We start from the raw sequence: 26,538 nt of genomic DNA, 5'->3' as shown, positions 1-26,538 counted from the left end.
CCCCTGTTGAATGTCTTACTCACAAAATCATTATTCATGTCTCAGTCTTTCTGTAACTGATGTTGATGTGAACACCCTAATAAGAATAGAAAAGATTTAAATTGTCAATAGCCAACAAATATTGTTTCCACCCAGTAACCTATCTGCAAATAGTATCATGGTCTTGGTAACAATTTTAATTGGCAAGTGATCACATCAGCTCTTGATTAGCTGAGAGTGCTAATAAGATGCCTGTTGGTAGAGTAAGATAATGCCATAGATACAGTTGTGCCTAATCACAGTCCTTCAGGGTCATAGTTGGCCACCCTGCAAATGTATGTGAAGTCAGATCAGTTTTAATGGATGTAACTCAGACCACACCTACTTGGCTGCACTTAATCACCAATTTCACATGCTTTTCACATAAATTATTTCATATACTTAAATTATTTCACACTTGAGTTTTTAGAAATGTCTGCTTGTTTTAATAAATCTTTCTTCAATTGTCTAGGAAAAAGCCTATGGAGAAGAGTAAGAAGCTCATCTTGTATTATTTATCATTCTTCACTTCCCCATTTGTGGTTTTCTCCTGGACTGTCATTTTCTACATCATGTTCCTGCTGCTTTTTGCTTATGTCCTGCTTATGGACTTCCAGAAGGAACCCACCGTGCTGGAGGAGCTACTTTATGTTCTGGTCTTCATCCTGCTTTGTGATGAAGTGAGACAAGTAGGCAATGCTTGCAAACCAAATACTATTTATTTCCAGGCAGAAGCTTTTTCCCCTTAGATGCCAAAACACGATGAGGTCTCCTTGAAGTTATGTGCAAAATGTTCTGCAAAAAAGGCCTTTAGCTAACCCAAGTGAAGTGGCTTATGGTTGGCGTATGTGTAGGGACGTACTGAAATTGTGATTATGCATTTTTTTGCAGAAAATACAAAATCAGGTGTTTTCTGTGAAAAGCTATGGGCTCTGAGATTTTAGTGGGCTTTCTGGGAAAAAGAAGCAAGCAGAGAAAAGGGTGGGAAGCCCTGCAGTCTTGGAGCCTGGGAAAGTAGGGGAAGAGGGGCTGCTTACAGCAGGTGGTGGGGAGGCTGCAAGCAGCTTCACTTGGGTCCATGGAGCCCTGGCTCAGCTCATTGCTGGTGGTGGGTGCACACATGCCTTGGAGTGGATGGCAGGAAAGGGGCCACGGTTGCCCTGCCATCCACCCTGAGTTGTGTGTGCAGAGTTTAATAGAATGCTTAGATTGGGTGTGGCCCAAAATGATATTTTAATTGCCCTGATTAAGCCCACATTTAATAACCTGCCAATTTGTGGGGAGGGGTGGGACTACCCAGAGTCCTTAGGCCAATCAGAGGCATGGGTGGGGGGGAGGGGCTGCTGTAATCAGCCTGTAAAAATGGCAGCCATCCCTGCGATCTACCTGTGAAATTGGCTGCCTGCATCCTCACCTTGGGTAAGTAACTCCCATACACATTGTTGGTATCTATTCATGTGTGCCGAGTAGAAAGTATACTCGATTCTGGGCTGTATAAATTATCCCATGCCATTAGGTTCAAATTGTCAGAGCAATCTTTAGCACATTGACTATTTTTTAATGGTCGATGGCTATAAATGTTGTAGGCTCCTCTGATGACCTGTTCAGCTATCACTGATATTTTTTTGTCATTTAATGAGCAAGAGAACTGAGATTTTGAGGGGAGGTCTGGGATTTAGATGAGTAAAGATAGAATGCTTTCTGAATGAAGAACTAAACCTAGTGAGACTTCCTAATTTCTGTTTTGTAGTGTTATTTTTAGCTTATCTATAAAGATTGCTTTTTCTTGTCAGGGGAGAATACTTCTAGTAATAATGTTTTAAGATGATGGGGAATTCAGAATGCAGCTTGACTGGTAAAGAGATCAGAGGTATTGGAAGAGAGGGTTTATTAGTTCAGGGCTGGCTTTAGTATCTTGTAAGACACAGGGCCACAGGACAAGTGCCTTTCAGCCATCCTATACACAAGGGCTTGTAGGACAAGCATAAAACACTCCAGAATGTTTTACTGCTATTATAATCCTACTATTTTGTCTTCGGGTATTCTTAGGGGAAAAAAATTAATAAATGGTGATGCCTCATATAAGAGTCTTATTTTGTGGGTAGAAAAGGGAAGGCTTTATGAAGGCCTTTGTTACCTTGAAAACGTTCATTTTGTAGGCCAGGCATATAGGGAATTAATTCCAATAATTCTCTCACTAGTTCTCTGTGTAGTCAAAATCACTTTGGAACTAAGTGTGTTACCCTGCATGCCCGTAATCATATCTAGTAGGGATGTGTGAAATTTCATCTGATGTTTCCTTTTGAAGCTGTTTTGATGTGTTTCAAGCTTGAAGTGAAACTGAAATGAAAAAAAAGCCTTCAAAACAGCTTCAAAATGAAACAAGGGCACGCAAAACGTTCCAAAAGTTTTGAAGCCAGGCTTACTTGGCTTCTGAGTCGGTCCCAGGTGGCAGCAGCAGCCTCCTGTCATCCGGCAGGCAGATCAGGGGCCTGGCCACACCCTCAGGAGGGCTGCGGTGCTCTGCCAGACTCCTACCAGGGGTGTGGGGTCCTGATCTGCCTGCTGGATGACAGGAGTCTGCTGCTGCTGCCTGGGACCGGTGCTGGGCACAGCCCGCACCCAGTGCCAGGAAGATCAGTGCTGCTGCTGGCCCCAGCTTGCAGTGCCAGCCTCCTGTCATCTGGCAGGTAGATTGGGGGCTTGCCCGCACCCCTGGAAGGGCTGTCAGGGCTGTGTCAGACTCCTCCTGGGGTGCAGGCCCCTGATTTGCTTGCCGGATGAAAGGAGTGGTGCTGCCGGCTGGGAACAGAGGCAGCACCGATCTTCCTGGCCCTGGGTGTGGAATTGCCTATGGGCAAAATGTCAGAACAGTACTGAAACAGTGAAACAGTTTCAACGAAATGAAATGGAACAGTGCTTTCGAAACAAAAAGAAACTTGAAATGAAACACTGTTCCGTCAAAACGGAAGACGAAGCGGGATGGTGCTGTTTAACACAGCCCTAATATCTAGCCCAATTCCCAATGCTGTTAATGGAGGATATGTGTATATGCGCTATTATACATGTGAGTAAAGATTGTCAGCCAACAAGTTAAAGTGGTAGATAATTTATTTGATACTTGAAGGCAGGCTGATATCTGGCAGAGAGCTGCTGAGCTGTGTGGCTTGGCTGCAAAATAAATGTTTGAAAGTCCCAGCCAGGGAGTCAAAGGTAGTGAAGTGCTAATTCCCTAAGGCTCCTTCACAAATTCCAGTACTTGGTTTCACTTTGAGTTGGACTGTATAGAAGCTTGGCAGTCAAACTTCAAAGATGCATGTGGTTTGTGCCCTGCATGACTAGTATACTTCATAGAGTTTTGGAGGAATTGGGCATGTTTGAAGGTCTTATTTCACTTGAGATGAAAGGGAGATTAACATTGCTTGGCATCTCACTAAAATCAGTATGAGCTCAAGCAATGTTAATGCAGGTATTTAGGAAACGTATAAAAAAGTATGGTAATGTTTCTATTGGATACACTGGATAGAAATTGATCTAAGCTAAGAGCTAGCCTCTCTTGCTATACTGGAACAAAACTTTAATCTTGCATTTGAGTACTCCCAAACCTTGCAAGTATTGGAATCTGGGACGTTTATACGCATACATTTGTCTGCTCTGGCATGCCGGAATTCCAGAGCATTAGAGCAGACTCGATTAATCAAGTCTGCTGCACATGCTAGCTGGTGTGCCCGGTCGCATACATTTGTGTAAACAGCAAAATGTGCGTCAGCACTGAGAAAATGGTGGTGGTGTGCTTTGAATTAAAACACCTTTGATGTGTTTTAGTTCAAAAGCTTACCACCACCATTTTTTTTTCAGCGCTGATGCACATTTTGCCGTTTTCGCTGGATTGGCTGATGGACATTTTCTCTGGATTCAGACTCATTGGTTCAAGTTTATCTTCTGGAAGGAATTTCTTGGGCAATCGCATCCAGTTCCTTGTGCTCACAGGCAGTGGTTAACTCAATGGGGCTCTGCCAGTCTTCACCCACTGCATGAATGGAAAACAATTGGTTAATATATATGCAGAAGATCCTAGGGAAAGGACCATGCCTTGAACCTCAAAGGAAGATAACTTCCCCTTCCCCTTTCCAGTCCCCATGCAGACCATGCCATTGTTATTTACAGGAAAAAACCCTTCCTGGCCCCATATTTGGTAACTGGTATGGCCCCGAGCAGAACGGACCTCTAGGAAAAAACCCTCAGTTTTCTAAGTACTGGCAGAAATATTTGCACAGTACAGGCCCCGCTCCTTCTCCCAACAATTTAGCTGTTATCAATGTCCTAATGCCTGAAAGGAAGGCAAAAGGAAAAAAAGAAATAAACAAAAAAACCCTAAACTAAACTAAAGTAAGATACCAGTAGCATTCATGGGGGCAGGGAGCGGGGAGGAAATCCTTCTGGACTTCAACTGGCCACCAGCAGAAAAAGCCTTGAGGCATGGGATTACAAGATGCCTTCTACATTACAAGTGCTATTTCTATACTTCAACCTGGAGGGGCCGCAAACACGTGGTGCAGACAGAAGTGCAGCTCCCTGCTGTAAGGGAACATTTTGCAGGAAGTATTCTGAGTTGCAATGATACTCCAAATGCAACAGGAGTTTACCGTGTGTTTGAGAGGGGAGGGGAATCTGGCTGCAAACCTGCAGCCCATTTCTTCTAGTGATGGCTCCTGCTCCTTATCCGCCAGTGCTGTTTTCAGAATGGGAGGGGGGAAAGAGAGCAGAGGGAGCTCGTTCTAGGGGTTCCCCGGCTGGCAATGGAGGGTGGAGTGGGTGAAATGGAGCACCACCCCCCTTGCGGGAGGTGGAGCTCCAATATATCCACTCCACCCTCCAGCAGGGGCTGAAAAAGCCCTAAACCAAACTCCCTCTATTCCTTTTCCCCCCTCCCATTCTGAAAACAGCTCAGTCTGGCAAGCAGGCACACACAAACTTTATCTGAACCCTATTGCTTTCTGTGGCCAGATTGGGCAAAAATTGTCACTTCTGTCTGTGCCCATATAATGCCACATCACACACACTAGTTGTTAATGAAGAACTCCCTGTCCTATCTTACCATCCCTTCCATAAACTTATCCAGTTCAGTCTTAAAAGGAATCGTGTTGTTTGCTCCCACCACATTGCTTTGAAGACTTCAGAACTTCACTCCTCTGAACTTTAAAAATCTTCTAATTTCCGACCAAAATTTATATGTAGCCAGTTTATGGATATTTGATCTTGTGCTGCTGCTCCTTTTCAGCTGGGAGAGCTCTTCTCCTTATGTAATATTGATCCCGTGAATTTACTGGTAAAGAGTGATCATATCCCCTGTCAGTCTCTATTTTACTAAATGGGCTAAATTCTTTTTGAGAGAGCACAATAATTTCAAGTTAGTGAGAGCAGGTTTTTTCACTAACTAAAAATGAACATTTCAGCTGAGGACAAAATTTAGCCTGACATTGAGTGGCAGTTGTTAAATCTGTGTAGTTTAAAAAAGGACAACAGAGGCCAAGACATCTCAGAAAGGTCAGGGAAGGGTGGTTGCATGAGCTCATTGTTGGCGCTAGGTAAACTGTTGGTTTCATATACACTAAGGCTGTGCAAAGCTTTGCTGGCTGTTTCATTTTGATGCTGTTTCGACTCATTTCAAGCTTGAAACAGTGAAATCAAAATGAAACAAAGGACTTCCAAACACCCTTGAAATGAAACGAGGCTAGTCAAAATGTTTTAAAAGTTCTGAGTAGCTCCGCAGCCCCATGTGGCTAAGCCCAGCAGGGAGCACAGCTCTGGCTCTCCCTGCCTCCTGCCACTGGGTTAAGGGAACTGGGAACTTACCAAGCACAGTGCCGGCTCTGCCTGCCTCCCACCGCGGGGCTGCACTGGGATTGGCTCCGCCAGCCCCATGGAGCTCAGCCTGGTGGCAAGAGGCAGGTAGAGCCAGGGTTGCGCTCTGCCTCCTGCCACCGGGCTGAGCTCCATGGGGCTGTGAGACCCTGGGACCTGAGCCTGGTGGTGGGAGGCGGCGTGCAGCCCAGTGCCCTGCTCTGCTTCCCCCCACTGGGCTCAGTTCCCCAGTGCGCTGCCTGTTGGATGACAGGAGCCTCCTGCAGCAGGCTGGGACTGGCACTGGGTGCAGCCCGTGCTGGGAAGATTGGTGCTGCTGCTGGCCCCAGCCAGAAGCACCAGCCTTCTGTCATCCCCCAGGCAGATAGGAAGGGCCGCAGGGGCTCTGCAAGACTCCTCCCAGGGGGTGCGGGCCCCCAATTTGCCTGCTGGATCACAGGATGCTGCTTCTACTCCCGGCTCTTGCTTGTCAACAGCTTGAGGTGCAGTTTCCTAGAAACCTCTGCACTCTCTCCTTGAAACCCAGTAGGCTTCATGCTCTCAGAATGGGCTACCATCTTTGCAAGTTTCATCTGAATCAGGCAAGAAATACCAAAGTTATAGGCTGTTTTGTGTTTCCCTATTATAGCCTATGGGTAAAACGTCGAAACAGCATCAAAATAGTGAACCCATTTAGATTAAATGAAACAAATCAGTGCTTTTGAAACTAAACAAAACCCTAAATGAAACACTGTTCCATTAAAATGTCGAAACCGAAGTCAAAGCAGAATGCTGCTGTTTCGCACAGCCTTAATATATGCCTTTTCAGATAATGCTGTCAGCTTCAGTTTGCTAACATTAAATTGTTCATACTGTTGCCAGACTATTACATGTCACAGAGTCCTGGAGCAAGTGTGAGTGTTTGAAGGTTGGATTTCAGGAAAGGTGAAAGGGAGATTTAACTTTGCTTGGCATCTTTCTGAAATCAGTGAGAGCTGAAGCAACGTTAATACAGGTATTTGAGAAAACGTATAAAAAGGAATGGTAATGGTTTTATTGGATACAGTACATAAAAATTGCCCTAATTTAAAGCTTTAAATTCTATATTCTCACAGTGGTGTAAATCCCATGTAGCCCTATGGAATCTATGGGTATCTAGCTTTATATTTGTTTATTTCTAGTCACTAAGGTGGGTGGACATTAAATCAGTGAAGTTATTCTTGACTTAAACTAGAAGGCAGGATAGAGTTGTGCCTTATAGACTAACTGAATCAAAGTTTCATAAGGTCTCATAAGAAATGGCTCACATGGCTAATGGCCTCTCTCTGACTTAAACTAGTATAACTAAGGACAGGCACCAGTCCTCTTTCTTATTCCCCCATTATTTCTCTTTTCTTCACCTCAGAATAATTTAATCTTAAGGCTCCTTATTCTATAAAAGATGTAACATCATAACTGAGCTGTTAGTACAGTACTTTGCTTGTCTCATTAAGGGATGCAAAATTTTGAGTTGTTCAAATAAAATGTAAATGTGGGAGAGGCAAGGATTGCTGTGGGTGATGCATTGCATTTGAAAGCTTGTCTAAGTCTCTCCCAACCATGCAGCTAGTCCAATAAAAGATGTCACCCACAACAATCCTTGCCAGTCATGTAATTCCTGAACCATCATGGCTACAACATTGCTTCAATGGTACCAAAATATGTGAAACTTCGATAATTCATGGTCATCTCCATTTTACAAGAAGCAAGGCATTTCATTTGGAAAAGCACCACATACAGGATAACCCCTGTGTCCTGTTTAACTGGCATGCTCTTCTTCCTGCTATCTCCACTACATTCTGTCCATAGCTGAGTATGGGCTGAGCCTGTGCATTAAAAGAATGTAAAGAATACTTCGAAAGCTCTTGATTTTGTCCACTGTACAGTGGATTAGATTCTAACCTGAAGACTTTCATAACCACTGTGCATTGTTAACCAGGATTCTCATCTGCCACATGATTTCATTTGGGCTAGTTAGCCAAGTAGTTTACTCCAATGTATTATTTTGTAGAATGGTGAAATGATGACTAGTCCATTTTGTTTGCCAACAAATGCAGTGTTAATTGAATTGCCATTTTATATTCTTCTTGAATGTCTCAGCAACCCGAGAGACGGTCATTGATTCAGAAGCATTTGAACTGTTGACATTTGGATCAAAATTGAAACTAAGCCTATTTGTAGTACATACTTATTTAGATTTGGACATACCTTGTGGGATGCCTAAGGGAAAGACAATGTAGAAATTAACTTAGCTAGCCACTAGGTGCCACCATTTCACTTCTTAAATACAACTAAATATGTTTACCAAAAGTAAGAATCTTGGTCCTTAACGTATTGGTTATAAGTGTAAAGGTTTAAATCTTTAATTACATGAACATACTTTACAACGATTGTATATACAATAAAATGGTTTCTACCAGATATCACTTTGATTCTTGAAATCATTTAATAATTCTGTAAACATTAATAAGGAAATGATAAATAGGATTACTGAAGGGGTTGATTGGATTTATGTTGGTTTTAACGTTTCTGGTTAAAAGCTGAACTGGAGCTAAGATTTTGAATGAGACTAAGTGATGCTGAGATCTCAAGCTGTTTCACTGAGAATGAGAAGAGATTTTTGCCAATTGATCCCATGATATTTCTGTTCTATCGCACACTTCTGAACTGGATATAGAAACATGTTTCTTTCCACTTAGAATTCCAGTCTTTGAACAATTTTCTTTTGTGGGTGAGGGTAATTCAACCATGCTCTTTACATTTAGAAGTGGATGGTAGTTTAAATTTTAAGTTGTATTTTAAATGCATACTTAATTGAATATATGTATAACTAAAGATCCAAGTGATTATTTGGAAAGATTTTTTAAAAATATGGTCCAAAATCTTTGCTAGTCAGTTAACAGTTTCTGTAGGCACAGTTTGAAGGGTTTGGATTTCAAATAAGAATAAGAAAGGAGAGGCCACAGGCAAAGAACACCCTACCTTATACCAGTGTTTCTATAATAGCTGTCAATATATTGTGCGCGGTCCATGAAACACGTCATAAGCTGTTGCATAGTACTGTACTTCTAATGGCTAATCTTTACAATACCCCATAAGGTGAGAATTTTTTGCTACCATTGTTTTACAGAAGGAGAAACACGAGGAAAGTTTTCACCAAATAAGTGATGGTGGTGGTCACTTCTAACTCGCTAAAGCAGAACTTCCTTTTAGCTGTCTGATAAATGCTGCCTATGTTGTACAAGTATCTAAACTAATGTCCAGCTAGAGTAGTGTGCATAATGCATATGCAATCCATCTTACTACAGTGTAACTCTATGGTCTTATCTACTGGCATTGTCTCCCATAGGAAGGCTGAAGTTGCTCTGGTTATAGTCTCATAATTCAAGCAGTAGAAGTGCAGAGTTCAAGGTTCAAAGTTTCCTTGTTCACTCCTACTGAGGACCTGTGCATGAGGTCACTGTGTGTAGTATCTTTTATCATTAACTGAGGGACTCAACTAATTTGTTCAGGCTAACCCATGTACAGGCATTAGACTGCAGGATCGATTTAGAGTTTTGCTTTAAGAAACTCTTAGCCCCTACTGGTGAGCAATTACTCCTCTGTGAAATCCTACTAAAGCTAGGGGCACACAGCATGGTCAATTGGTTCCAATGCTAACTCAGAATGCAGGAACAAAATGAGTCTTTAAGACTCAATTAATCTTTAAGACAAATGAGCTTATTTTCAAATGAGCCTTTAGGACTAGTAAAATCTTGACTTGATTTAACCCTGGTAGAGGTTAGCAATAAAGCATGGGGTGGTAATGCTTCCCAACACATATGAATGCAATATTCAGAATTTTATCTTTAGAGAAAATATCGGGGATCAGATCAATGGTGTGGCCAGTAGCAGTACTGGCAAGGTAATCGGACCAGAAATACAAGACGGGAGCAAAGGAACAAATTATTCCACTTTTGCCCTCTGCAAGTAGTGTCTTTCTACACAAGTAGTTCCAAGGGAAACCTTGAAAATTTTGCCAAATAGATCATTCAATATAAGTGAAGGTGGTGGGATCAGGCCCATAATGTCAGTAGTTAGAGCTGTTACTTTGTTGTATAATGATTTTCGTTCTTTTTTCTTTCTAGTGGTACATGAATGGGAGTAAATATTTCTTAGACCTATGGAATTTCATGGATACACTTGGCATTTTTTACTTCATTGCAGGAATGGTGTTCAGGTGAGTAGTATCTATTTAACAGCTTGTTTTCTGGATTTGCCTCCATTCCAGGCACGCTAGCACAGCTTGTTAATGGATTTGGAAAGAACGGGTGCAACCTCAGCTGAACTTGCTGATGAACTCCTGTTATTTTATAATGGAAAAGAAGGTCATGGATTTTTGGCTTCAAGGTACAAAGACTGGTTAGCAGAAAGACTTGCAGCCTGAGGAGGATTTGTGTTGACAAACTTTTCTCTTGATGGGCAATGATGCAATGCAAAGCAGTTTGATTTCATAGTTGTTGGACTCTCAAAGTTCAGTAAATCCAGTTCTCTGGTAAAAGAAGTTTGTTTCCTAGAACTTGGGCCTCTTACAGGCCAGCAGCACACTATTGCAGGGGATATATCTGTCAGAAATGTGTGTGTGGCTTGCCAGCATTTTGAACCAATTGAACCCTGTTAACCTTGAAAATTTCTCACAAAGCACTGTGCACACTTGTCAAATCCTTAATGGAAAAAGGGGTGGGTTGTGACTATCTTTTTGGAACAGCTGGTTTCTCAGATTGACATGGGAGTGGCTAAGGATGGTTTAGATTTCTCTTCAAACTTTTTGCATGGCTCCCATGTTTAGACCTGATTCATCAACACTTATTTTAACCCCTAATTTAAAAAAAAAGAATCATTTTGAAAAGGCTCAGTTACTTTGGCCTTCCCTAATGTGTTGCCTTCAAGCACTGGTTGGGTTGTTCCAGCTCCAGTTCCAGGCTTTGCTAGAGATCTGGAGTTCTTATCCTGAGGCTGAACTCTCTGTATAATGTGTTTTGGGTTCAAGAATCTTCCAGCTGACCATCATGAGGTCCATGAGACTTACAGAACCCAAAAGTGAGCCAAACTCTGCTCTGAGTCTTACCACTGCCTTAGATTTGACATCATTGGATTTACCCTGAGATCATTTTGGCTTGATGCATACTTTAACATGCTTAGTGGAAACATATTTCATACTGAGACCACAATAAGACCAGTGGTAATAGCAGTGGAGGTAATCCTGAGGATATACACAATTTAATTAAGCAGAACAGAAGTCTTATGCTAATGGACTGAGGTCTTCTAAGGTTTTAGTGAGGAAGATTGTTGCCCCTGGCTTCTGATAGTTTAGGACTTGTCTCTTCTATAAATTCAAACTGCTAATTGGATTAAAAAAGGAACATACAGGAGACCCTTGCCATTTGTGGGGGATCCATTCTGGAGATCCCTGCAAATGCTGAAATTCGTGAATATTAACGGGGCCCCCCATCAGACCCCACAGCTCCCATGAGAAGCTGGAAGTGCGGGGCTCCCCTGTAATGTCTGGGGACCAACTGTGGCTGCTTCCAGGGGAGAAGATGCCACCGCCGCTGATGCCTTTCTCCCCCTCCGCCTGCCCAGCTCTGCTCTCTGCTCCACTCGCCCCAGCTCTGCCCTTCCCTGCCCCACACAATGCTTTGTGCCTGCTTGCTCAGAGGCAGGAGCTCGGTGCAGTGCCAGACAGAGCTGTGGTGGCGCTTGCTGCAACCCACCCCATTGGTGCAGTGCACCACAAATATTCAAATACGTGAAAAGGGGATTTGTGAATAGCAAGGGTTTCCTGTATACCTGAACAAATTTTCCTTTGCTTTTGCAAAACTCTAAACTTGCTAGAAAGCTTATATGGCTCAGAGTGAGGTTCCATTGTATGTTACATTTATGGTTTGGGATTTTGTTTTGCAAAATCTATGCTCAATTTCAACAGTCCTTGTCTGATTGTAGTCTATGCTGTTGCTTCATCCATTTTGACTTCCTTAATTTTCCAGATATCCAGTAAAGTTTTACCTTTAATTGCATGGCTGGGATTGGTAACAGGGCATAACAGATTTTACTACTCAGGGGTTGTGAATTTGGCTCTGCTAGATAGTGATTGTTAATTATTGTTGATTGGTAGTGACTTCTGGTGTGTGAACTGAATTGTGGCCTGATCAAACTCTGACTGAAGGAAGGAGTCACTGGTTTCAGTGGGATTTGGACTAAGTCATTGGTGGTGCTAGCCCAGTTGCTAATGGGTGATTGTTCCCTTCATAAAAAATCACAATTAGCATTATTTGGTATCTTTGCTTTAAAAGAAAAAAAAAAGCTCCAAATAAAAATGAAAACTAATGCTCCAAAGCCTAGTTCAGATGTTTGTTACAGATGATAGCAGAATGGTTTGCAGTGAAAGGGTCTGCTTTTTCTTTATCCAAGGTTTTGCCTAGTCTCTAGTCTTTCAGTTTAGCTAATCCAGACTGTTCCCATTGTATGTGGTGTTTTGAAAAGATGGCTGCATCTCATGCAGACTCTATAAACTCACTATTTTACAGAGGCTAAATTCTGTATATGCACCAGTAAGTTAAGCACTATAAAGCCATGATAACACATTGCACAGTGTACTTAGAATGTTAAATTGGAGGGGAAGGTGGGGGGAATGAAAGAAATGAGTTCCCTACAGCATTTGCTGTTATACTTTTACTAAGAGAACAGAAGGATAGACTGTCACCTTTTTTATTATAACACACAAATGAGTAAACCATAGATTAGCTACTTCCTACTTGATGCTTTAGATTACTTCAGTGTATTTTTGGTAATACCTCTGGACATTTTAGCTAATGTTTCACTACTTTTTTCTTCTTCTTCTGCAGGCTCCACTCCTCCAATGAAAGCTCTTTGTATTCTGGAAAAGTCATTTTTTGCCTGGACTACATAATTTTTACTCTAAGACTGGTCCACATTTTCACAGTTAGTAGGAATCTGGGACCAAAAATTATTATGCTGCAGAGGATGGTAAGATGCTGATAATCATTCCAGCTACTCTCTGTGATGACAGTAGTATCTTCATGGAATGAAATTCACCCATTATATTGATGACAGGAGCAAGTTCTTCACTTCTCTGAAATCTTCAAGTAGGGATTAATTGAAATTTAAATGGGACATAATTAGTGTAGGGCTCTGTGTTGGCCATTTTCATGAGTGTCAGTTTCTCTCTGAATGAAGATCAGACTTACAAGCCACAAAGAGCTGTAATGTCTTACTATGTCAGATTATCTCAAATGCTGTAGAGCTGAATTTGGTAGTCGTCATGACTCACCTAGACATTCCATATTGAAGTTGGTTGGGGAAAAAATATCACAATGGAAAAAGGAATAGTCCAAAAGCTTTTGAAGTGATACATTTACTAAGGACTACTTGTAGGGAACTTGACTACTAGGGCTGTGCAAAATTTTGTCTGGTGTTTCATTTCAAAACAGTTTCGATATATTTTGAGCTCAAAACAGTGAAATTGAAATGAAACAAAAGCCTTTGAAGCAGATTCGAAATGAAACAAGGGCACTTGAAACCTTTCAAAAGCAGGTTTACTTGGCTTCAGTGCCAGTCCCAGCTGGCAGCACCAGCTTCCTGTCATCCAGCAGGCAGATTGGGGGCTTGCCTGCACCCCCAGGAGGGCTGTAGGGGCTGTGCCAGACTGCTCCCAGGGGTGCTGGCCCCCATCTTCCTGCTGGATCACAGGAGGCTGGTGCTGCTGCCTGGGGCCAGTGGCAGCCAGGGCCATCCCAGGGCAGGGGGCAAATCGGGGCAGCCACCCTGGGCCCTGAACTTTGGGGGGCCCCACGGAGCTGGGTGGAGTGGCCATGGTGCATCTGGCTGCTCGTTATCCCACCCCACCCCCTGCTGCCGGTGCTGCTAGCAATGGTGACCGCATCTTCTTTGCATGCAGAGCGCATAGGATCGGGGCAGGGACAGGTCCCTGCACAAGCTGATTTGCCTCGGGCCCCACACCAGAGCTGACCTGAGGAGGGTGTGGGGCCTAGCACAAATCAGCTCATGTGGGGACCTGCCCCCATGCCAATCTCATGCACTCTGAATGTGAAGAAGCTGTTGCTCCCATCAGCAGGGAGGGGTGCAGGGGCTGTGCCTGACTTCTTCTGGGGGTGTGGGCCCCCGATCTGCCTGCTGGATGAGAGGAGGCTGGCACCCGATCTGCCAGGGGCATCATCAATCTTCCTGGTGCTGGGTGCGGAATAGCCTATGGGTAAAATGTTGAATCAGTGTCAAAACAGTGAAACAGTTTTGATGAAATGAAATGGAACAGTGCTTTTGAAACAAAATGAAATGGAACTTGAAATGAAACACTGTTCCATCGAAACAGAAGTCAAAGCAGAATGGTGCTATTTTGCACAGCCCTATTGACTACCTCAGGATTTAAAGTAGGGAGTGGTTCAGCTCTTTCCTCTTGTTTTTGATGAGGGGGAATAGATCCCTGGTTATTAATCATTACCAGAGCCAGAGGAAATAGGAGGGATCTGGAGCCATCTCTATAAACACAGGCTTAGTGCACTCTAGTGGTTACAGGAGGAGAAGCAGCATAAATGTGTTGGGGCATGTGTAGACAAAGTGGGGGTTTACTTCACTCTAAACTGAAGGGCTGGGTATTTAAAAACACCACTTCTATTTAGGGCAAAGTAAACCCCCGTATCATGTACACCTGTGTCTTACCTACCTCTCCAGCAGTGGGGAGGGGATGGTGAGCTCCCAGTGGGTGGAACGGTCCCTGGGCTATGAGGAAGGGTGGGGTTGATGCTTTCCTCCCAGGTAGCACCCGCCTGCAGGCACCTGGCTTGAGCAGTCCTGGCAGGCACTGAAGCTATGGAAGGAAGGACCGGGTCCCCTTATAACATATATAGTCAAGCAGGCTCCAGGGGGGGAAAAAAGATCAGGCTCACCACTTTATTTTTTTCCTTTGGTGGAGCCAGGCTGCTGCCAGGGTGCTTGCACGGGCTGTCTGCACAGCCCCTGAGCAGGTGCTTTGCTGTGTGGTTGTAGGGCAGCAAACTAAAATTTCTCAAAGGAGTTTTAGTTTGCTGTGTTCCAAAGTCATTTTAGGTGCATTACACTGCTGAATGTGCTACAGCGGCTGGAATTGTAATGCGCAATATGCCACTGACACATGCAAACACCAACGCCATTAAAGCAGTGCAAAAACATTTAACCCACTTTAAAGTGTCATGCACACATGCCCCTCATTTCATCTACACACACCCATGTACTCCTAAATGACTGCCACAGAAAACAGGTCTGGGGAGAAGGGTGCTGTAGGGTGAAGAACACCGACAGAATGTGGCATGGTCTGTAGAAGGTACTGAATGTGAGCATGCATGATGACGCCTGTCCGTCCTATAGAGACACTGGACATCCTGATGGTTCATGCTTCTGTTCCGTGTGCCGTTGGCTGCAGATAGTAGCATTAGGAAAATACAATCCCAATAAGCTGCTGGGACCGGGCAATTCTTTGACTTTTTTTTTGACCAATGCTTCATGTCGTATCTGTGGAGTGATGAGATCATCTTGCCATAACATGTGGAGTTCTTCAGGAATTTGCCTACATAGATTTTCTCAGTTGTGGTTGTTTCACACTCCTGAGCTTTCAGCAGAATTTTTTTTCCTATACAAGTTTGGAATACTCTGAGCCTGCCCCTCTCATGCTGAATTATAAAAAGAGGTGTGTATTTCCTGCTCCACATTTCCTCTCAGCCACATGACTGAGTTGGATTTTTTCCCTCTGTCAGTCTGCTTTGTAGCTTGAATTCTATTTGAAGCCTAACTTGAACTGCCACTGTTATTACCTTATCCCTTCTTCCCCTTATATTTTGGGGGAGTGGAGGAAGAAGGATTTAGGTGTTGGGCTAGGGGTTGTTGCCCTCGCTCCTTTCCACTTCCATTTTACTTACTCTAGTCCTGAAATGTAACTGATTTTGGAGACACTTTGTCTTCTGGCATCTGCCTTACGTTTTCTTTGAGGTGTCTTATATCACCCTTCTACACCCCTCTACAAGGACGAGAATGTTTTTTTTCATTTCATGATGCTGCTGTCACCAAAAACTTTCCCAGTATTGAAACTTCTGTTATGGGGTGGTGTTTGCTGCAGACTGTCTCGGCCAGTTCTTAAACTACCTAGGTCAGGGGTCAGCAGTCTTTTCAGGCCATGGGTTGGATTGACCCAGTTCAGGTCAGGCATGGGCTGGTGCAAAGCAGACAGCTGCTAGGACCCAACCACTGCCACTTTTCCCCACAGTGCCATAGAGAGAGTATTTGCAGTTGGCAGTCATCTCTGTGGCAGCAGGGGAAAGCGACACCTGGCAGTAGGTGTGGGCTGGATGGGCTGGGCAGCAAGGCTGGGTGTACTGGCAGCAGCCAGAAGCTTCTAGGAGCTGCTGGAAAATTGAGTCCACTGTGGGCCAGGTCTAGCTCGCAAGGCAGATTTTGCCCACTCCTGCTGTATATTCTGCTTTACAAGTAGCTCCTTAGTTAGGAACATGGTTGGATGCAATGTTTCCTTGTCTTTCAAATCAGCAGCTTCCTCCTCTTCGTAAGAACCATGTGGGTCACCAAACAAGCTCAGAGACTCCCCAGCCTTTGAAGGTTTCAGGAGAAACTTGTTGAGACATGGGTGGTTTAGTGTTTGTATTATAAGACTGAGACACAGAAAATGCCAAGTCTCTCTGAAAGGGCCGGAGTTTTTCTATTCTCTTCCTCCTCCATCCTACTTAGTCATTATGGTGGCCAACAAAAAGCAAGTTTGAACAAGTCTATTCTGTCAGACACAAAGTCTTGGAGACTGAGCCTATTTATTGTGATACCTTTGCACGTTTACAATTCAGAATAATCAAAGACTGAACCTTGCAAATCCAAATGACTTTTTAAGGTCTTTGAGTAGATAGCATTAGTTGAGGACCTCCTTATGGATTGAGCAGACCCCTTCCTTTCCCTGGGAATTAGTAGCTAAGTAGTACAAGTTACATTAAATGCTGTAGACTTAGTTTTTCAATGCATGGCCACTTACGCAGTCATGATAAGCTGTCCTTGGCTCGAAGAGTTTGGCCTTCCTTAACATTCTGAAATGACAGTAGAAGAGCTTGTTTTTAGAATCCAGAACTTTTCAGGTCTAAGGTCATGTACTTTCTCAAGAATTCATGGTACTACCTTGTGTTTTCTGGGAGGTGTGCCTTCACCTCCCAGTGTGGGCGATGATACTAGCCGTATTTATCTACTCTTGGGTTGCATGCATGCACCCTTCTCATGAGCTCCCTTCATTTCTGTCTGCGTTTGCCAATTTGATCCCATGCAGAAGTGCTTATGGTTCTGCAAGTGCAACCTGTTGAACGCCACTCATGCTGCCTCCCACCATAATTTCTCCAGCAGGCAAGGCTTTGATGATATGATCCAAGGATTCACAGAGATGCCTCCTCTTCCTCCCCCTTTTTGGAAACCAGTAGACCTGTTTTTATACAGCCTAGTTCCACATAAAAGCAAACCAGTTAACATCAAGTTATGGTTATTAGGCCTGTGTCAAGAGGCTAGTATTCGCTTTGGATTTGGTTTCAGCCAGTTCGGGAGACAGTGATTCAATTAAGTGATTTGAATCACTGTCCCGAATCGATTTGGCTGAATCTAATTTAGAGATTCAGCCACCACTGAATCAGCTGAGTCTCTGAATCAAATAGATCCCCCCTCCTGCCTGCTCTCCCAGCCCCATCAATGGCTGGCCTGCCTGGCCCCAGCGTCCCCGCTCTTTAAAAAAAAAAAAAAAAAAAAAAAAAAAAAAAAAAAAGCTCTGCACTTATTGGCTCCTGCCAGGTGGGGGGGCCATCCCCACTGCTCTCCATTGTCCTGCAGTGCATGGGGGGCTGCAATGAGCCCCCTGAAGCCCCGATAGCCACTGCAGCAGCTGGTGACTGTGGGACTTTTTTTTAAGAGCTGGGACTGGGCAGCGCAGCCATTTATGGGGCTGGGAGAGCGGGCAGGGGTCAGGGGCACTCAGAGAGGCTGGGAGAGCAGTCAGGGAATGGGGCCTGGTGGTGGTCCCCCCATGGTCCCTTCTCCCCTCCTCCTGCCCCCCCCCCAGCCCCCTACTTACCAGCACAGAGCCTAGGTCCAGCTCCCTGTGGCAGCGAGCAGGGACTGCCCAAATTACCAAATTTCCAAATCTCCGAATCTCCTCTGACTCTTTTCTGAATTGATTCAGAAGTTTCAGATCAATTCGCAGCCTTTTATTGGTCTCCCAATTTGATTTGGATTTGGAGATTTGGCTGCCAAATTGGGCTGAATCTCCTCCAAATCGAATCAGCACCCAAAGCTTTGCACAGCCATAATGGTTATGCACTCTGACTTCACATGGTACCTACTCCAAGCTCCTCCTTCCCCATCCTTTTCAGGGACCCTTCTCACAAGAGTTTGCTCCAGGAGAAAGTTTGCTTCTGGCACTGGGGGCATTAGAAAGATTTTCAAGTCACAATGGAAAAATAATTATTTCTTAGTGAGAAGGAAAACCAAAGGGAAATTGGTGTCCCATCCTTGACTTAATATTTAATTGGTTCATCTACAGTTTCTAGTTCAAGATGGGAATATAGCAGGCCATTCTTAAGTCCTTATACTTGAGGGACTGGTTGGCATCACTGGACTTACTGAAGGTTTACTTCCACATTTTTGTAAGACTTTTGCACTGGTACTATTTGTTTGTAAAGAGACAGGACCACTACCAGAAGAGAGTTCTCCTGCTTGGTTCTTCTATGGGCCTGCCCAGGTTTTCTTAGTGGTAGTACTGTGTCTCTAGAAATAGGCAGTCATGGTTTACCTCTCTCTATGGGATAATAGGCTGAAAAAGAAAGCTTCTGCTGAGCATGTGCTAGAAAACCTTGACACAACAATGCTTTTAAATCATTGTTCACCCCAGTGAAAAAGCTTGTGTTTTTAGGTACTACCCTAGACTGTCAACAATGGCTTTCCTCCTACAGGAATGCTTTTGGCTCCTGAAAGAATGCATTCTCTCAGTTGAAAGACATCCTACCATGATGGTAAGGACTTGCCTTTCTCTACTTAGTGGTATGGCCTCCTGCACCTTTGTAATGCCACATATCAGACTTCTGTCCAGGTCAGAGAGATTCTCCTACACAGCACTAAGACCTCTGCCAGCTATGCTTACCTAGTAATGAAAACTAGATCGTGTAACTGGTGTCCATTATGAAATGTTTCAGATATTTCAGTTCTCTATTCCTGATGCATTAGAATGTTGACTGGAACTCAAGTCTACTATTTTATGAGTTCAATTAGAGTCTACCTCATGGCTATATCATTGTGCCATCCATTGACCATCATCTTACCATCAAGGACTGGCCTGTTTTCTTGCTTAGTTACTTTCATAGTCCTTAGGGCCCTAGCTAAGGTGTTTCCTATAAGGGGGTCCTAAGGTATGTAGTCTTACATTGGGACCTAAACCTATTCCTCACATCTTTGATGGTATGGCACTTTGAGTGGATGGTGACCTGCTTGATACTTCACCTGTCCATGAAAACAAGATTTTTGGTGGCGATTACCTTAGCTATCTAAGCCCTCATAGAAGAACCTCTCTATATCACCTTTTATCCAGATAAGAAGACTCTAAGGACTTGTCTGAATTTTCTTGTCCAAGGTTGGCTCTAAACTCCATTTGATTTAGTAGATGAAACTACTTTTTATTCTTTATAAATCCCATTTCTCCTGATCTGTGACCTACCTACAGTCTTCCAGTATTAAGTGGCTTAGCTGTGAACAGGAACAAGCCATTCAAAAAGTGTTTATGACTGTTTCCATAGCTGAGATGTCTAAAGGTATCATCCTCTAAGTGAAAACTGGGCTCCATAAAATGATGCTCTGGCTGCTACAGTAAACTTGTAATCTATGGTTTGGACTTGCCCCACAAGAGGTCTTTCAGAAGGTCCATTTCCATAGCCTCCCTGCACAATATTCAAGTGATGTCTGTAAGGCAGCCATCTGAAGCCTGATACCGTATTTTTTCACCTATAACATGCACCCAAAGATGATACACACCCTGTTTTTAGAAGGCGGAATGAAGAAAAAGTATTTTTCCTTGAAAGTACCAGTAAGTAATTAAATGTAACATAATATGTGCCCTTACTGTAGTCATCAGTGAAATACCATTGGTGTCAAGTATGTGGGGGAGTCTATCACTGCTCCATTAGCCCCTTAGCTGCTGCTACTTACTCAGCATCAGGCTCTGCCTGATAACAGCAGGGTTAGCGCTTTAAATGAACAGCTAGGGATGGGGGAGAATCAGAGGTGAAGAAATTTACTCTAGTCCCCTGGAAGAAGGGGAAGGAGGAGGGAGAGGAGAATATGGTATCATGTGACTGCTGCAGGGGATGGGAGACAGAGTTTTACTTGCTTTGGTCAGGGCTCCCCACTATCTGAACAGGGATTCTGGCTGAGCAAGCAGCAGCCCAGCCCGGAACAGCCTGCCTACTCTCTGAAAGGGGCTGCTGTGAGCAGTCTGCAACTCCAGTTGGGGACAGACTGTCTGCAATGGCCTTGTGGTGCAGGCACCCTAAGAGGCACTCAGGACTAGTGCCTTGCTCACAGCTCTGTGCTGTGGCTGGCAACCAAATAGCTTTATGGTGTTTTCTCCCACATAGTGCAACCCAGATTTTCAGTAGCTTGTTTTTTTGGCCAAAAAAAAAAAAAAAATGATGTGGGCTATATGCCAAAAATACAGTACTTACCTTTATAAAGAATTATGTAATCATGGGAGTCTCATAGGTAAATGCCACATCTTGCAGAGTAGTTGTTCAGTTGCTGTGTAGCCCAGGTGTACACGTTTGTACTTTCCTCTTTAATTGAGGGAATTATTGGCGGGGTGGCGTGCTGCCAAGGGACACAACGGCCCAGCGGCTGCATCCATTCCCTATAGAGTCAGGTTCAGTCAATTAATTACTTAACTATATACAGGTTTATTATTACAACAAAACCATTAAAGGGTAAGGACACACACACACATGTATGTATGTATGTATGTGTGTGTGTGTATATATAGATAGATATCTATATATAGATAGATATGTGTATATATATGCGTGTGTACAAATTTACAGAACAATAAATGGTATAATATATATATACAGATATACACACACCCATTTATCATTTAAAATACAGATGAACAATAGAACAAACCAGACCAAAGAATAATGATTGGGCAGCCTTGTAACTTTATTCATATACAAGCTATTACTTTAAATTATTCACTTAAACTGTAAGGCACAGTTCACAAATATAATTAGCAGTCCTTGGACTACCTTGGTGCCCTTCAGGGAAGGGGCCCCACTCCCAAGGTACCACTACAGAAAAGGAAGTGGGGGGAAAGAAAAAGCAGAGGAAGACCCCAAAGACTCCTAAGCTTCCCTGCTATCACCCAGAAGCGGCCCACGTGGTGTCCCTTTGCAACCCTCAGGGGGTCCCTCCCCCGTGGGGACCTTCTCTCTTACTACTTCACAGTCCTGGAGGGTTGCCTCTTGTTTTCCAGGTCAAGTCTGCCAGGTTTTCCTGCTGCCTGACTCTGCTGCTGCCATCCTGGCTTAGAGCCACGGGTGTGTGTAGTGGGCACTTCGCCTTGTGCTAGGGGTTGGGGGCCTGGACAGCCATGTGCAGCACTGGGGCTTGGTCTATTCCTGGACCCTCTGGGCAGCATCATTTGCACTGAGCCACTGCCCCGTTTCAGCATTTGTAGACCCAAGCCACTTCAAGCAGCTCCCAGGGTCTCTCGCCCTCCGTGCAGCATCTCCTGCACCGAGCTCCCAGCCTCATTCTAGGGGTTGAGGACCTTAGCTGCCCCAGGGGCTCCAAAGATCCTGCTCCATGCACCGACCTGTGCACTGTGTCTCTGCCTGCATGCCAGAGGTTGCAGACCTGAACTGCCTCATGCAGCTCCCAGGGTCTGGATGTCATGCTACACACAGACAGCCTAAACGCTAGAGCCATGCCACGCTCCCCACTGATAGAAGTTTTCAGGGGCTGTTCCTGGGCTACTGCTTTGCCCTGCTTCGCAGCTCTCCTCAGCTCTTCTAAGCCCCCCTCTTCTCTCTTCTCTGTCCCCAATGCATCTGCCCCTCATGCTGGGCACGCAGCTCCTTTTATACATTACAGGGATCCGCCCCTGAAGTCTTCCAGACCTGACTGTTTACAGTCTTCAATCAGGTCCAGGGGAGCTCTTCTCCCCCTCCCCTCAGAAAAGGGGCGTGATGTTATTTTTCTTGCTGCCTCCTGATTGGTAGAGGGGCTCCACCAATCAAAACAGCAGGATCTCAAGCCTGGGACTCAGCCCAAGCTCTGAAAGGTAAGCCTGCTACAGCTGTTTGCCTTTGGGGAGTGAGTGCAGAGGTGTAGCAGTGCAGCTGCATACCTGGTGCAGCCATAGTGCATCTGGGGCAGGGCCAGCTCTTGCCATGCTGATCACAATGGTGTAATCAGCCACCACTACAGTAATGACTGCTTCTGTACCCCTTTCAAAGTGGCCACTCTGGTTGTCCCCCCTCAGTTATTTTCCTGGGTCAGATAGCTGCTTATGTGCGTGTTGGGGCGGGAGGAGATCACTGCTTTGAAGTCACCCACTAGTGAGAATGTGTATGTGGACAATTTTCAAAATAGAAAACCACTTCATTTACTAATCATTGGAGTTCTTCAAGATGTATTGTTCATGTATACATTCGCACTCCACCTACCTTGCCTTCTTTTGGAGTTGTCTAGTATAGGACTGTGCATCTGACAGGGAACTGAGGAGCAGGAAGCACACAACATCCTTTATACTTGCTACAGAAGGGACAGGAGGTGGGACTGCAGCATGTGACAGAGATACTGATAAAGCAAAAAAGTCTGTGGTCAAAAATCAGAAGCCTGAAACACACCTACAAGTAAGAATGTGTTTGTGGATTTTTCATCTTGAAGAAGTCCAGCTACTAGCAAATAACTTTGATTTGTCTCTAGGATGCCATCCTGTCCTACCTTCTGACTGACTTCAGACGAACATGGCTAATTACCTGTCTCTTGATTTGTACTGTTTGCTGTTAACTTCAGCTTAGAAGTTATTTGTGTGTAAATCATTTCCCATTTTTCCTGTCATTTTCTAAAAGGGCAGTTTCTTGGCAGAGTCCAGATGAGGTTTGCTAGGGTTTTCTCTCCCATCTCTAAATAAACAATATTCTGTGTAGATTGGAGAGAGGTTAGAGAGAAGGGCTTATTTCTTGTTTGTATCTGTAAGAAATGGAAACTTTCTTCCTGAAATAAAGATGTTTGATCCTTTCTTTGGGAGCGCTAAAAGGCAAGAATTCAGAAATGTCACCTAAGACAACTGGAATGTGAAGCTTTAGTTTTAAGATGTTCAAGCTCTAATTTTCAGAAAGTGAACGCTAGTTTTAGTATGTAGAAAATGGCAAACACCAGACTTGCCTTACGTGTGTGTGTGATAAGTGAATTGTTCTGCTGTTTGACTTGTGTGAAAAATGTGCATATGAAGATTTATCCAAACTCTTCCATTGGTCCAGTGGAACCTACTTTCCTTGGGGTCTGCTCCTGTGACAATTTAAGCACTCCTACCTCCATAATGTCTAAAGTAGTAGCCTTTTTTAAGTCAATGGGATATCTCTCGTGAGTGTAGTTATATGCATGCATAAATATTAACAATATGGGAGTTTTGAAGGCCAGTGGGAGGCCATCTGAAAATCCAGCATCAAACCATTCCATAGTTATGAGGTTATTTCCATCCATACCCAACCTTCTGTCTAATTTGTGAGGCTGAAATGTTTGCCTTCTTCACTGTGTAATTTGCAGGAGGAATGGAGATGATTCACTCATCTACTTTCTTTTTTATGCCTTCTTTTCCCAGATGATTGATGTTTTCTTCTTCCTTTTCCTCTTTGCTGTGTGGATGGTTGCCTTTGGTGTGGCCAGACAAGGAATTCTGAGAAAGAATGAGCACCGTTGGGAGTGGATATTTCGATCTGTCATCTATGAGCCATACCTGGCTATGTTTGGGCAGTACCCTGATGATATCGATGGTAGCCGTCTCCTATGTGTAACCCCTATGCTCAGGAGCAGGCCTAATTTAATGCTTAGTCCAATGTCTTGAGGGTGCCTCCAAACTTCTCATTTGGCCTAGCATAAGAGCCCTTCAGCCACCTTCCATTGAGAACCTTGTAATATACTCAACCCTCCCCAACTCCAGCCTGATCCTCCAGTTTCCAGTCCTCCTGGACATCAGCTATTCTCTTCCCCATTTTTTTCCACTGTCTGCTCACCCTGATCAAATCCTCTTCTGAGCCTCTGTAACAACCCCCTTCTGCCCAGATAGCAGGAAGGTGGGAATTCATATGAAATTCCACTGAGCCCTTAATTGTCTGTTTCAGTGATTGCCCTAGTATACTTGCACTAACGGTTGGCCAGCAATAGCTGGAGGTGTGTGCAAGGATGTAAATGTCTCATGCCAATTTCCTGCTAGTGATGCTAACCCTGGTTTCAACCAATGATCATTTCCACCTAGGAAAAAGTATATTTTTTCTGTCTGCAGTAGCCGCAGTTGCAGGAAATCCTGAGGTATGAATATTTTCCTTTCCACATAGTAAACAGGCTTGTTTTCTCCCCCTTCCTGACCTAGGTACCACATATAATTTTGATCGATGCACTGTTTCTGGGAATGAGTCTAAACCTTTATGTGTGGAGGTGGATGCCAATAACCGACCCCTTTTTCCTGAGTGGATCACTATCCCATTGGTGTGCATCTACATGCTTTCGACCAACATCCTTCTAGTGAACCTGCTGGTTGCCATGTTTGGGTATGTAGTAGACTAGCAGTTCTCTGTCTTTGGCCCCTGGGGTCTCCAAGATGAGCAGGCAGAGGAAAAGCAGGTCCATGAGGGAACTTCCCTCTTAAGCAGGGAAATAAGGAATAAAAGGAACAGAGAAATGGATTCCATAGACTTAATGTTCACCTGGAAAAGTCAGAGATAATGGTGACAGAGTGTGCATTTCTGAGGAGTTAGGAACAAGGTTTCAATGCCCAAAACAAAGCCCTTTGCCTCTATTTAAAATATCTGCCCCATTATTAGAGTGACAGTCCTCCTCACCTTTCCAAAACCAAGAGAACAGTTCAGTTGACATTTGGCTCCATCAACAAATCAGAAAATTTGTTAGCAGTAAACTGGGATGCTTATCATAAAAAGGAAGCTAGCATGTATGCATGATGAACTGATTCCATCAGCCTTTCTGGTTCTGCGAGAATTATACAAATCCTGCTGCTCTCCAGGGACTGAAGCATAGTTTTCTTGATCTTTAGGCACATGCTGACTCAATGTATGAAGCTAGCTGAGATTTAGCACAATGTCAATGAAGCATTTGCCTGAGCCACGGGCTCAGACTGCTGGGTTTACCAGATAGAGTGACCATCTGATAAATAATTCATCCTTACACACTTGTTTTCATTCCAGGAGGAGCAAAGTCTCCAGCAAATTAACTTGCATGCAGTTGGTGCTTCTCTTGGAAAACTCATTTTTGTGACAGCAGGGCAAGGCAGAGCTTATGCTGTGTAAGGGGCATTGCTTAACTATACTTTCCCAGGAGTCATATTCAGAAGGAGCTGCAGTTTTTCTCTTGTGGATTATTGCTTATTACCTTGTACTAGCCCAGTGCAGACCATCTGCCTATATTGGATTAACTGAATTGCTTAGGCCAGTGATATTTTAATTAGCATGAGGACTAATAGATGTACTGTAACTGTTTCTTGATTACTATACTCTAGTAGCAGGTAGACACCCAACCAACATCAGGGCCTTATTGCATTAGTTGCTCTACATACTTCCCACTCAAACAGGACTGGGCTTCTTGCTTGTAGCTGCTTTCATTTTAAACCTGATGGAGGTAGTGCCCGCCTTTTTCATAATATTCTAATTAAAGCACACATCCAAGAAATGGAAGGCCTGGAACTGACAGGGCTTCTAATTCACATCTCCAACTTCTCAGAAGAGTAGCTTAATTACTATGTTATAAGCTCAGCCTCTCATGTTCAAGTTGGGCTGTAATGTAGAGTAATGCAGCAGTTATGTGGCCAGTAGGGGAGTAAGTAAATGAAAACCTGATTTTTCAGCCCAGTGGCTAGAGACTGCAGGCTGCAGAGGAGGGTTATGGTCCCTACTCCTAAGATCAGGGACAGGAATTATTTCAGCTGGGGCTACTTAATGAGTTTTGGTGAGCTCTCATGGGCTGCAAGGGTAGCCCCACCCCTTGACAAGTGCTCTGCCCCCTGGTCGCCATTTTGGGACTGGAAGTCCCATCCCCTAACCCCTGACCTTTGCCACTAGAAGTCCCTCCCCTTGCCCCAGAAGTACTCCTTTTGGGAAGGGGGTTTGTCATCTTGAAACCAGAAAAAAACAAATGATATACTAAAAATCAAACATTGACAATAACATATTTTAATTATATTTAAAGAAATATTTTGGTCCTGATTTGTATATGTTCTGTTGTGTATATAGAGGTGATTGCATAATAGCTCCAAATTAAGTCTTACTCTTGTATATTTTGGGA

The 26,538-nt window shown here is 43.9% G+C and overlaps 1 protein-coding gene across 1 annotated transcript in view; it reads left to right on the top strand.

The window, feature by feature from the left end:
- Positions 1-26,538, top strand: part of TRPM8 (transient receptor potential cation channel subfamily M member 8) — a 122,854-nt gene that overhangs the window by 74,811 nt on the left and 21,505 nt on the right. Inside the window, exons 16-20 of the mRNA XM_019554547.1 lie at positions 491-707; positions 10,029-10,120; positions 12,786-12,927; positions 23,849-24,020; positions 24,617-24,794. Of these exons, the coding sequence (XP_019410092.1) occupies positions 491-707; positions 10,029-10,120; positions 12,786-12,927; positions 23,849-24,020; positions 24,617-24,794 (801 nt within the window). The remainder of the gene's footprint in view (positions 1-490; positions 708-10,028; positions 10,121-12,785; positions 12,928-23,848; positions 24,021-24,616; positions 24,795-26,538) is intronic.

The sequence above is a fragment of the Crocodylus porosus genome, unplaced genomic scaffold (assembly GCF_001723895.1).
Source record: "Crocodylus porosus isolate Cpor-Errol unplaced genomic scaffold, CroPor_comp1, whole genome shotgun sequence".
NCBI lineage: Eukaryota > Metazoa > Chordata > Crocodylia > Crocodylidae > Crocodylus > Crocodylus porosus.
Note: the sequence above shows the minus strand (reverse complement) of the source record. Positions and strands in the feature narration are given on the sequence as shown.